Source organism: Palaemon carinicauda, chromosome 22 (genome assembly GCF_036898095.1).
Source record: "Palaemon carinicauda isolate YSFRI2023 chromosome 22, ASM3689809v2, whole genome shotgun sequence".
In the NCBI taxonomy this organism is placed as follows: domain Eukaryota; kingdom Metazoa; phylum Arthropoda; class Malacostraca; order Decapoda; family Palaemonidae; genus Palaemon; species Palaemon carinicauda.
The window spans coordinates 53,959,545-53,972,801 of record NC_090746.1 but is presented as its reverse complement, the minus strand read 5'-3'; the positions used below and the strand labels follow the sequence as shown (position 1 = coordinate 53,972,801).

Sequence of the window (13,257 nt, the reverse complement as noted above, 5' to 3'; positions counted from 1 at the left end):
CTGCCTTCGCCAGATCGCGCGCCATCGCTCGCCAGCACGCCCACTCGCCTGCTCGCCATAGATCGCCTGTGCGTCCACGCGCACCCTCGCTTGTGCGCAGTCGCTTACCTGTGCGCCATCGCTCGCCAGCACGCCAGCTCGCCTGCTCGCCTGCTCGCCACAGATCGCCTGCGCGTCCACGCGCACCCTCACCTGTGCGCCCTGCGCGCCATCGCTCGCCTGTTCGTTAGCGCACGCCCACGCGCTCCCGCGCCTTCATCTCCGCGTGTGAACCAGGGAATATTCCATCTCGCCAGCGCGAACCCCGGCACGATTCCCATTGGGATTCACAGCGTGAGCCCCGCGCGAGGCTTCAGGAACGAGAACATCCAGGTCGTCGTCTTCACGTTGTAGTGTCTACTCCGAAGGATCGCCCGATTCCCTTCCCTCCAGAGGGAGTCTCTGACACAGCATCTGTCAGTAAGCAGCCATGGTTTGGGTCCCCTATCAGAGCTGTCGTTCAGGCTGTCAAGCCTGCCTTCTCTGAGTTGGGCCTCAAATCAAGGGCAGCTCCGACCCCACTGAAGAGGAAGAGAAGAGTAGAAGTTGTGGTAACTTCTCCCAGGGTAAAGCTGGCTCCTAGGAAATCCTTGAGGAAGGCTCCCTCCCCCCCTCAGACTTTCTCTCCATCTCCAGTGGACGAGGATTTTCCGTCCTCGGGAGTCTACCGAGGTGAGAAGTTCTCCCATCGCACAAATGGGAGAAACCCCACCTCGAGCAGGAGAATCGTCCTGAGTTGGGGCGGAGAAGAGCCCTCAGACTTCGTTATTGGAGTCCTGTATCCCTCCTAGGAGGGAACCTAAGGACTCTTAAGACCATCCCTAAGTCATCTTCTAGGATTCGACCAGAGCCAACGAGACCCGCGGAGAACGTCTACGTGTCCCCCCAAGTAGAGCCTTTGGGGACGAGAGACTTTGCTGCCAGTTCTCCAGGAGGAGAGCAACAGGAGTCAGAGCATGCCTTTTGGCAGGTCCTGATCCTGATGAGGCATCTCAACGGGTTCCCGGACCCTGAGATTCCTCCTCGTGAGGGCAAGGACATGGTCCTGGACCGAGTCTTTGGCACCCAGAAGCCCGCTAAGGCCAGTGCGGCTTTGCCCTTGTCCCAAGGGGTGAAGAGTGCCAGGGATAAGGTTGAGGGCCAGCTCTCCGAACTCGCCTCCTCCAGCCGTTCCACTGCTGGCAACAAGCTCCTCCCTCCTCCTCGTATCCACCAGAGGAGGTACTTTGAGATCATGGAGGAGTCTTGCTTAGCTCTTCCCTTGCACCACTCTGTGGAAGAGCTTACCAAGGGAGTCTCTCTAGAGAGGCTCACTAGCCGGCAAGTGACTTTCTTGGCGACAGAGATCATAAGTCAGGAGAAGGTTGCGAAGTATGCCATGCAGGCTACTTCGTGGCTGGACGTCTGGCTGGGGTCTCTTGGCATCCTGTTGCGATCCAAGGATCTGTCTAAGGAGAGCACCAGGAAAGCCTTGGAGACCTTCCTCCTTTCGGGCACCCGCACCATTGAGTTTCTGGCCCACCAAGTCTTGAACTTGTGGGCCAATTCCATCTTAAAACGACGTGATGCGGTGGCAGAAAGGTTCCATTCGAAGGTCCCAGCCGTCGAAGTCAGCAGGCTCAGACATTCTTCCCTTTTGGGAAAGAATCTTTTTGAGCCTAAAGGTGTGGAACAGGCAGCTGAGAGTTGGAGGAAATCCAATAGGGACTCTCTCCTCCAGAGGGCTCTCACATCAAAGCCCTATAAACCTCCAACACCTCACAAACCTCGCCCGTCCAAGACGACGAAACCGGCAGTGGCAGCAAAGACGACGGTGTCCAAACAGCAGCCCTTTCCTGTCAAAGACAAAAAAGGCAAAGAGTCCTCCAGGGGAGGGAAAAATCCTAGAGGGAGTGGCCGAGGCCGCAAACGCTAGGATTGGCAGTCCCCCTGCATGTCCATCAGTGGGGGGATGCCTACAAAGTTGCGCGATCAGGTGGCAGCAACTCGGGGCCGATTCCTGGGCGATTTCCGTAATCAGTCAGGGATATCGCGTCCCGTTCACAACATCTCGACCTCCCCTGACAGTGGATCCAGTGTCGTTGAGCTCCTATGCCATGGGATAGGCAAAGGGGCAAGCCCTACGGGCAGAAGTCGAGACCATGTTAAAGAAGGATGCTCTCCTGGAGGTTGTCGACGGTTCCCCAGGCTTCTTCAGTCGACTCTTTCTTGTAAAGAAGGCGTCTGGAGGCTGGAGACCAGTCATCGACCTCTCAGCTCTGAACAGGTTTGTCAAACAAACTGTTCAGCATGGAGACAGCAGACACGGTCAGACTTGCAGTGAGACCACAAGACTTCATGTGTACACTGGACCTGAAGGACGCGTACTTCCAGATCCCAGTACATCCGTCTTCGAGGAAGTACTTAAGATTCAGCCTAGACAACAAGATCTCCCACTTCAAGGTGCTGTGTTTCGGTCTCTCCACAGAACCTCATGTATTTACCAAAGTGTTCACCCTGATATCTTCGTGGGCACACAGGATCGGCATCCGACTGGCTGATCCTGGTAGACTCGGAGTCGACCCTTCTTCGACACCGGGAAAAGCTTTTAGGAATATGCCAAGATCTAGGGATCATGGTAAATCTCGAGAAATCTTCTCTGCTTCCAACTCAACGACTGGTATATCTAGGTATGATCTTGGACACCAATCTCCACAAAGCCTTCCCATCAGACGAGAGGATAGCAAGGTTGAGGAGGGTCGCAGACCCTTTCCTCAAATGGGGAGAACTCCCAGCCCAATTGTGGTTACGTCTCCTCGGTCACCTTTCTTCCCTGGCCCGTCGAGTTCCAAACGGTCTCCTCAGGATGAGATCCCTGCAATGGCGACTCAAGTCCCAGTGGAATCAAGGACACGATTCCCCGGACGTCTTGGTCTCTATGGGTCCTGCAGAACGGACGGACATTCAGTAGTGGGTGACAGACGAGAACCTACGAAAGGGAGTGGATCTTCTCGTCCTCCCCCCAGATTTGATGCTGTTTACGGACGCCTCAAAGAAAGGGTAGGGGCCCCATGTTCTGAACCTAAGGACCTCAGGCCTGTGGTCAGAATCAGAATAGTGCCTCCACATAAATCTGCTAGAAATGAAGACCGTATTCCTGGCACTTTAACAGTTCCAACAGTACCTGATGGGTCACTCCGTGGTGGTAATGAGCGACAACACCACGGTAGTGGCATACATCAACAAGCAGGGAGGTACCTTTTCAGAGCAGCTATCCCATCTTGCAGTAGAGATGCTGAGATGGACCGAAGTCTACTCGATTCCACTATCAGCTCACTTCATTCCAGGCAAGAGGAATGTGCTCGCCGACAGTCTGAGCAGGGCATCACAGATAGTGAGTACCGAGTGGTCTTTGGATCGTCTAGTAGCCAACAAAGTCCTGACTTTGTGGGGTTCCCCGACGGTGGATCTGTTCGCGACAGCCTTGAATTTCAAGCTTCCTCTGTACTGCTCCCCAGTCCCGGACCCCAAGGCATTCTGGCAAGATGCCTTCCAACAACGGTGGGACAACATCGACGTGTACGCCTTTCCCCAGTTCTGTCTGATGAGGAGGGTGCTCAACAAGACCAGAATATCGGTCAACCTGTCTATGACCTTAATAGCTCCGCTATGGCATCACGCAGAGTGGTTTCCGGACCTTCTGCAACTCCTGACGGAACTCCTGAGAGAACTTCCTCCACGACACGAGCTACTCAAACAACCACACGCCAACATCTTTCACAAAGCCGTAGCTTCGCTGGGGCTTCACGCCTGGAGACTATCCAGTATCTCCTCACAGAGAGGGGCTTTTCGCAACAAGTTGCGGAATGGATGTCTGTACACCTGCGAAAGTCATCCGCAGGGGTCGACCAGGCAAAGTGGAAAGTTTTCTGTGGTTGGTGTCATGGAAGGGGTATCTCTCCACTCGATGCCACTATTCCAGCAATAGCGGAGTTTCTCGTGTATTTGTGGGAGGAAATGCACCTTTCAGTCTCGGCAGTGAAAGGCTATCGCTCAGCCTTAAGTCTTGCCTTCAGACTCAAAGGAATGGACATTTTTTCTTCGCTGGAACTTTCTCTACTCATACGAAGTTATGAACTTATCTGCCCTCAGTCGGAAGTGAGACCTCCTCCATGGAATGTGGTTCGAGTTCTCAGGTCTCCTAGGAGATCTCCCTTCGAACCATTACGCCAGGCTTCTGATCGCCACCTGACTTGGAAGATGGTGTTCCTACTGCTTTGGCCTCGGCCAAACGAGTTGGCGAACTTTATGGTCTCTCGTATGATATCGCTCATTCAAGGGGATGGGGGGAGGTAACGTTCAGATTCTTCCCTGAGTTTGTAGCTAAGACTCAAAATCCAGGAGTGCCGGACCCTCGGTTCGACTCTTTCCGGATTTCGAGTCTTCGTTCTGTAACAGATGACCCAGGCCATCTCCTACTGTGCCCAGTGAGGTGTCTGAGGCTCTATCTTGAGAGAACAGCTGCAGTTCGTCCACGGGTGCAGGCATTGTTTGTTAGCACCGGAAGGATGAAGAGGAGGATCACTAAAAACACTATCTCAGCATGGATTCGCAGGGTTATCCATCATTCCCTGAATCCTGACCCTCCTCTGTCACGTCGCCCCAGAGCACACAATGTCAGGGGCATTGCTACGTCCCTGGCCTTCAAGAGAAACTACTCAGTGACGCAGGTTTTACAAGCAGGGGTTTGGAAGCGTCAGACGACCTTCACAGCCCACTACCTGCAAGACGTGACCCTCAGGAGGCTCGATACGTTTTCTATCGGCCCTGTGGTGGCTGCGCAACAGCTAGTTTAAACCTCAGGCTCCTTAATGGACAAGTAGCAGATGGTTGAGGGCATTGTTACCCAGTTTTAGTCTGCATGAATGAAAAGGTATGCCTGGCCCTTATTCTTTTCTTCATCCTCCCCTCTCTTGGGGAAAGCAGCATCCTGGGTTCTCTGCACAGCTGACCTCAAACCACTGCAGGTAAACCATGTTCCCTTGTGTTCCTAATATTATGTTAATATTGTCACGTCTCCATACCATTACGAGGATGTATTGGGAGCATCCTATCCTGGAATTCCATCTAAAGGACCTCAGGTCAACTTCCTAGGACGAGTCATACTTCATTCCTTCACACACAAGCTTACGTAGGCCGCGGTCCTTGCAGAGCAAGGCACTTGTGAGGTGCAGGGACTCCTTATCTTTGAGTACTAACACACTCAGATACTGAGTCCCCGGGCAAAAAGCCAAAAGCCTGTATGGCTGGGACTTTCCACCCTACCTAAGGGTTGAGTCACCCATATTAAATAGCGTGGTTTGTTTTTCAGTTACGGAACAAATGACAAATTCGTAAATAATTTGTATTTTTCCTAACTATACAAACCTTAGCTATTTAATCAAACTTGCCCGCCAGCCCTGTCCCCCGGGAAGTCCTACCTCTAAGCAAAGTGAAGTATTCACAGGTGTGTGAGGGAGGCAGGGGTAGCAAGCTACCCCTCCCTACCCCCTCGCTAACTAGCGAGGGGGTAGTAATCCCTTGTTAAAATTCTAATGGCTCGTCATTTCAGCTACGCCGAAAGTAATACCCATATTAGATAGCTAAGGTTTGTATAGTTAGGAAAAATACAAATTATCTACGAATTTGTCATTTTCCAAGTTACCCAGACAATTTTACCAAGTCCACATTTTGAAACTGGAGAGTGCCCCCCCCCCCCCCCCCTCTACAAAAAAAAAAAAGAAAAAAAAAATGGAGGTCTCATATCCCTCACCAGGCTCTTATAAATTGTTTTTATTAATAAATGCATCAGGAGGTTGGGTTTCAGTTCTAGATGTCTCAGTACTAAACGGGTATATTGTACAGTTCACATCAAATTTTCAAGTGAAACTACTTTAACAGTCCTTGGGTCATTAAGGAAAGAGGATTGGATGTTTCAATAGAATGTTGCTTGATGGAAGGCTCGATAATATATCAATTCAAGGGTTTGTGTTTCAGAGAAAGGACCACCTCAAGTATTCAACAGTGTTATGGCTCCTGTCCTGAAATAGTTGAGATTTCTGGGCATAAGAGCTGTAATTTTGAGCAGGTCATATAAAAAATTTAGGTTCAATGAGTATGGTTGCTCAGGTTATTTGGTAGGTTGGACATCCTATACAATGTAGAGAAATATCTTCCGATTCCAACTCAAAGATTTCTATATTGGGAATATTTGCAACAGTTTTTTTAGAGCTAGTATTCAGTCACCTGCATTTCTTTGAAAAGTTCAAGCAGATGAAAATACTGTCAGTTTGTATGTGAATGAGGCTACTAATGACAATGGCATCTCTTTAGAAACTCACTTTGATGGGTTGGTTGAAGCTAAGGTATTTCTTGTCACATCTCAATTATTGTTGGAACAGGACCTCCGAGATAGACACCATTTGCACTTAAACTGGTGAAATTTCATTGAAAGTAAAGGTTCCAGTTCTATCTCTTTTCACGGATGCTTCCAAGGAAGAGATGGGGCTCAACCATACATTATATCTGTCAGGAATCTGGTTAGATAAAGAATTGGCCCTACAGTGAACCCTCGTTTATCGCGGTAGATAGGTTCCAGACGCGGCCGCGATAGGTGAAAATCCGCGAAGTAGTGACACCATATTTACCTATTTATTCAACATGTATATTCAGACTTTTAAAACCTTCCCTTGTACGTAGTACTGTTAACAAACTACCCTTTAATGTACAGAACACTTAATGCATATACTACAGTACCCTAAACTAAAACAGGCACAAATATTAAAGGCAATTTTATATCATGCGCTTCCTAAACACGCTACAAAGCACGATAAAAAATGACAACCAATGTTTTGTTTACATTTATCTCTGATCATAATGAAGAAACAAACTGGAGGTAGAGCTTTGCTTATTACCCAGACATATTTCCCATACTATTCCCTTAGAACTACATCACATCTTCCTACTTTAGATATATATATATATATATATATATATATATATATATATATATATATATATATATATATATATATATATATATATATATATATATATATATATATATATATATATATATATATATATATATATATATATATATATATATATATATATATATATGTATGTATGTATGTATGTATGTATGTATGTATGTATGTATGTATGTATGTATATATATATATATATATATATATATATATATATATATATATATATATATATATATATATATATATATATATATATGTGTGTGTGTGTGTGTGTATATATATATATATATATATATATATATATATATATATATATATATATATATATATATATATATATATATTCACACATATACATAAATACATGCATACATATATATATATATATATATGGGTTATGGAAAAAATCCGCGAAGTGGTGAATCCGCGATGGTCGAACCGCGAAGTAGCGAGGGTTCACTGTATATGTCAATTGTCTGAAACTCAGCTGTACTAATGTCCCTTCAGACTTGAGTATCTGGTAATGGGGAAATGTGTGGTGGCTTTTTCAGACAACACAATGATATTGGTTTACATTCAAAAGCTTGAGTAACCAGGACAGAATCCGTGTTTCAAAGAGCGGAAATGCTCTCATCTTAGACGGACCTGAGGGAATTTTGATCCATGGAAACTGAATTTATTAGCAGATCAGTTAGGTAGGAAATAGCAAAATACTTATGAACAAATTTGGAGTTTTTGGGGGAAGACTAAATGTGGACTAGTTTGTGACCGCACCCAACAATGTTTTTTCTCCAGTTCTGCATCCTGTAGTATGGATTGTGGATGCCTTGTAATGGGGCTAGTCGAATGTGGACCTGTATGCATTTCTATTGTTCATAATGAATGTAGTGTAGATATGCAAATTAAGGGTATCTTCAAACTGTGGGATAACTCTGGTGGGACTGTATTGGACTCGCAGAGAATGGTTTATAGATCTGTCAGTCTCTCCAAGGAAATTGCCTTATAGTACCCATCTTCATAAGCAACGAGTTTTGAGGTTAGTTGACCGAAATCCCCATGTGCTACATAGAATCGCATTGTGACTGTTCACTGTATTTTCACTGAGAAAGAGTTTTCTAGGTCCTCTAAATTGTCTATACTCTGCTAGGCTCCAAAAGGCAGTCGACCAATTTTTTTTTGGGGGGGGGGGAGTTAGTTATATGTGAACTATTTTGATTGGTGCAGGTCCATGTATGTTTCAGTAACAAAAACCAGTCTGGATGATATTGTTAAGTTTTGCGATTATTATTTCATGAAAGAAAATTAGCTATTATATATTATAGGGTCATGCTTATGCTTAAAACAATCCTCAAGCTTCAAGGATTATAGTAGATTTATCCTCCTCTGGTATTATTGCAATTCAAGTCCTTTGTAATTGTGAAACCTTGGGTTGTTATGACGGTCTCTTGGAATCTAGAAGTATTGTTATAATATTAAAGGAGTTTTTATTTGGAACCTTGGGAGGATCTTTGTTTTAAAGGTCTTCCCAGCTAAGACCATTTTTCTTTTGCTTTAGCATCAGCTAATTGTATTAATGAAGTACAAGCATTTTCCAATATTTTAGGTTTTGGTGTTGGAAAAAATTATTTTCAATTCCTTCTTACATTCCAGGCCAAAAATGAATTAAAGGTTAGTTTTCCTGAATTTTCCCACATTCCCTAATTAGACAAAAAAGATTTCAGAAAATGTTTTTCTTGTTCCATTTGATCAGTTTAATTTTCATTTAGACAAAATGGAAAACATTAGGGGAAAGGTTCCTTTTTTGTTTAGTGGAATTTAGAGCCCAAGTCATCCTCTCTCCGAGAATCCAATGTCATTCTTTTTAAAGGTTAAATAACAGAAGCTCACAGAGAATTATATTCATGTCATGAAGGTTTTGAAGATTCATCTTCATGATATTGGAAGTGTAGCTATTTCCTTAAGTTTCAGTAAGAATCTTTCTGTCGTAAAAGTTATGGCAATAGCTCGGTGGTGTAACAAGTCTATTTTAGCCAAGCATTATTTAATAAAAGCCTGGTTTTTATTAATAGCATTGCTGTGCATCAAGTTTGGCGGTAGTCGCTGGGATGTAATATATATCAAAGTGATTTTTTTATTAAACTTCTTAAATTAGTGCCAAGATGTAATGATTTCTCAGACAATACAAGGTGTTGGATATTGTAGTTGATATAATTTTCTTGGAAATTACATGGTTTTGGTTACTATAGTAGATATATGGTTCTAGTGTTAAGTAATGAATGGTGTAATTGGCTGGCAATCTTGGTTATTAAATTCCTTTGTATTGCTCCTGTATTGGATTTTTGAAGGCCCTGGTGTACTGTAATTAGATTTAGTACCGTATTCAAATTTTCTCAATCTGAATCTGCAAGTCTTTATGTAAGACTGGTTAACTTAGGATTGTTACCATTAGATTTTAATTATTTATAGATGAGTTTTAGGTAATTGTTCTAGGTGTATTTAGTGTATAGTTGTAGATTTTGTATCTCTTTCTTGTCCCATCTCCATCAGTGTGGGATCCAGCATGGTGAACATCAGAAGAGTCTTATAGAAATAGAGTTTTTGTTATAAAAGCCATGGGTGTAAGTACAGGAGCTCTGTTATGATTCCAAGTGGCTGAATGAATATTATATAGCCTTGGCCTTGTAATGCATAGGACAGTGGCCCAGTGTACATTATACTAACAAAAATATTGCAAGTCACAAATTGAATAAAAGAATGATTTCAGTACTGTAAAAAAAAGAATAGTGCTTAAAAGTAGAATACTAAAATATAGTCAAATGTCTAAATTTGAAAATAAAAAAAGAATTATTAGTGTATTTTCACAGAAATTAATAGCAAAGTAGGATGTCATCAAAATCATTCCACTCTCAACTAAATCTTCTATCCTAACGTAATTCAGATGAACGTAAAGTGACATTGATCAATAATCTGTTAAGGCACACTATGGTGGTAATTTTTGATTATAGTCATTTGGCAAGAATAACTAAACAAAAGTGTATTTTAACCTCTATAGTAATCCCTCACCATATCAGAGTTCACATATCGCTCCTTCAGTACTGTACATCGCAGATTTATAGATTATTTAAATCTATATCCCGGACTGCTCTTTACTGTATATCGCTGGTTTCCAAGGACATATAAGTGTGTATAGTTAGGAAAAATGAAAAATACGAATTACCCCCAAGATTGTCATATTCTTACCTTTAAACACGCACACAACGAAAGTAAGGAAATGTAGTGTGGAAAACTAGGCTGAGATTTTAGAAATGATCTGGGAGAGTGAAGCTTAGAAGTTGGGAATGCAGTGTCACAAAAATGGAAGGTAAACATACAGCATTGGTGGGGCACAGCTAGCCATAATAGGTATTTTCTTTTTATCTTAACTTGGTGAGACTAGAAAACCTTTCAACAGCAAGTAAGGCATCTTATGATTTGCAGGCTTTTAGATTTGACGTACATTTAGAAGAAATAATGGGTCAAACCCAGGAAAACTGAGATGAGCCTATCATACAATGGATCAAGGTTTCATGATCCATTTGTAATGTCTGATAAACTGATTATTAGAAAAGGGGATGATAAATAGAGAATAGAATTGAGCCTTATAGTACTGTACTGTACTTGGTTTTGTAATTATATACCTTTGATTATTATTTGTATGCAATGAAAAAGGTTTTCATGTGCTCAGTCCGTGTTCTCAAGGCAGGTAATAAGGTTATTTCATTATTTATGAGCTGTTGTTTGACATTCCACCATTTGCTATAGGATTTTGAAGCGTGTGGATGGAGAACTAGTTCTTTCGTCTTTTATTATATCGCTAGTGTTACATTACCATACTTGGTAATTATTTTTTTTTAATTATATTCTAAAATGTTTTTCTTGTATCTTTTTCAGATTTCTCAAAGCTGTTTGATCAGTTGAACACCATACAAGGCTCTCATGATTCAAAATTAAAGATGGTCAAAGATGTGATCCACGAGGCCAGTAGATTTAAACGGCATTCGCTTGTTAAACTTTTGTCACAATTTCTAGACGATTTGATGGGTGGAGAAAAGGCCATTGTCATTCGACCTAGCGTGAGAGTTAATGGCCACAGTAGATAGATCTTCTCATCTTGACAATATATGTTAAAATAGTACAATGTCAGGAAGTGGATGTGTTTGGACACAGTTATTGTGATTTAAAGAGGAAGACTGTACACATTTGAAAGAAATATACAGATGACATGGCATTTTTTCCCTCTAAAGCAAAGTGCAGTTAATGGAGAATGCAAACTCTCTGGCTTGAAAAATTGTGAAAGGAAAGTCTGTTTTAATGAATACTTCAGTATTTGGGAAGTTTTAATTCAGAGTTTTATGCAGAAAGATTTTATTTAAGAAAAATCTATAGGATAGTGACTGTGTACCTGAGAATTTTAAATAAATGGATATATGATGTAAGATGAATGGAAGGAAGTCAGCATGTTTGCTAAATGGGAATATTTGCTTTGTGATTGTTTTGTAAATATTGTGTATATTTATATTTTATATATGATAATACAGTTGATCCTCATTTTGATATTTAATTAAACTCCAGAATTGCATATTCTTTCTTGCTGTTTGTGTTACAGCATTTCAAAACTAAGGAATTGGTGTAGGGACCTTGTAGTAATTCTTTTTTCAAGGTATTGTGATGATTTTGGAAGGCTGTGAGGAGGTACAATATAGAGATGCCACAGAGGCGGGAGGAACTTCACTGAAATTATTTGACAGAGAAGTGTGTTGGAATTTCTAAGAACTGAATTTTGAGACCTTTCCCTGATGATCCTGCGGAGTATTAATCTCCTAATATTTCTTTTATTGTGAGTACCAGATCTCAAGTTTTAGCATTCTCATACATCTAGTTTATTCTACTGAATTGTGTTACATTATAGTGAAAACTAAAAGATTTATAACATTCGATTTTTTCAAGATCTTCAATTTATAAGGTATTTATTTTAGTTGTCTCAGCCTTGATAGAAGACACTGAAATAAGAATATTCATATTTAGGACAGAATCACTATACAATACCAAATAGAAAAGGAAAAAACCATTATTACACAAGGATTTGAAAATACTTTTTTTTATAACATTTGTCAAATTACTCTCCCCTGTTATATAACAAGTGTCCTGTGCTTTGCTGTAGTGTTTGGTCTTATATAACTGTTCTATTTGTCTTTTCAGTGAAGGTACATTTACAGTTTCACAGTTATGAAAGTATGAATGTACCTTACCTAATGGCAGTTCATAATAGCCAATGACAAGTCAATGACCTCAGAAATGAAACAGTTGGAATCTCTGTACACTTAATGAAAAGACTTCAAAAGTATTGAGCTATGTTAGACCAAATGTATCACAGCATGATCAAGTTATTAAGTGTTCCAATTTCTGTGCTTTGTGGCACACATTACGTCTCCCAGGAGTCCTCCATCATCTTTGTCCTTCAGAATATAAATTCAACATTTCTCCCAATCAGGATTTATTCTAGTAGATATTTCTATAGGGACAAGAATTGAATTTGAATTGATTTTAGTTGGTCAGGTTGCTTTTACATACTTATTCATATAGAGTCAGTTACCAGTATGCTGGTGGGCTTAATTTTTATATACCAATGATCCATGAATTGTTAGTGATGAGTATGTCTCGAGTATAATACAGTCGTGGAGGCATACCTAACAGGTGGGCTCATGTTCCTCTTGATTATGGCTTTCTGGCAGGTGTTAACTGCAGGTTAATTTTTAGTAAAGCTATCTGGAGTACATTAGTTTTTAACTGATTTATGATTATGGTTTGGCCATAGAAATAAGGAATTCGCATGCAAGTATATTTAAAGCATTTAAAAGATTTTATAAATGCAAATGGGATAGTACTCAGAATGTCCTTATTTTATCCCAGACCCTAAAAAAATTAGAGTGAAGCTTCATTATGGAGAAGAGTGAAATTGTATAAGACAAAAAACACAAGTAGGAAATAAAACTAAAGTTTGACAGTACAGTAGAGGGAAAGATACAGTAACCACATCATGCAATCAAAGGGGAGATATGATTTAACAGGCTCATAATGGAGGACCTTTTCCTCTGGGCTCGTAATGGAGGAGCTTTTCCTCGTATCTCTGTTGAACGAAACCTACATAGTACCAGTAGAAGAGTGACAA

General features: G+C 41.6%; 1 protein-coding gene across 1 annotated transcript in view; it reads left to right on the top strand.

Moving 5' to 3' along the window:
* IntS6 (integrator complex subunit 6) overlaps window positions 1-11,636 on the top strand; it is a 132,271-nt gene extending 120,635 nt beyond the window's left edge. Inside the window, exon 17 of the mRNA XM_068346199.1 lies at window positions 10,980-11,636. Coding sequence (XP_068202300.1) covers window positions 10,980-11,188 — 209 coding nt within the window. The 3' untranslated portion in view covers window positions 11,189-11,636. The remainder of the gene's footprint in view (window positions 1-10,979) is intronic.
* Window positions 11,637-13,257: the final 1,621 nt, after the last annotated feature.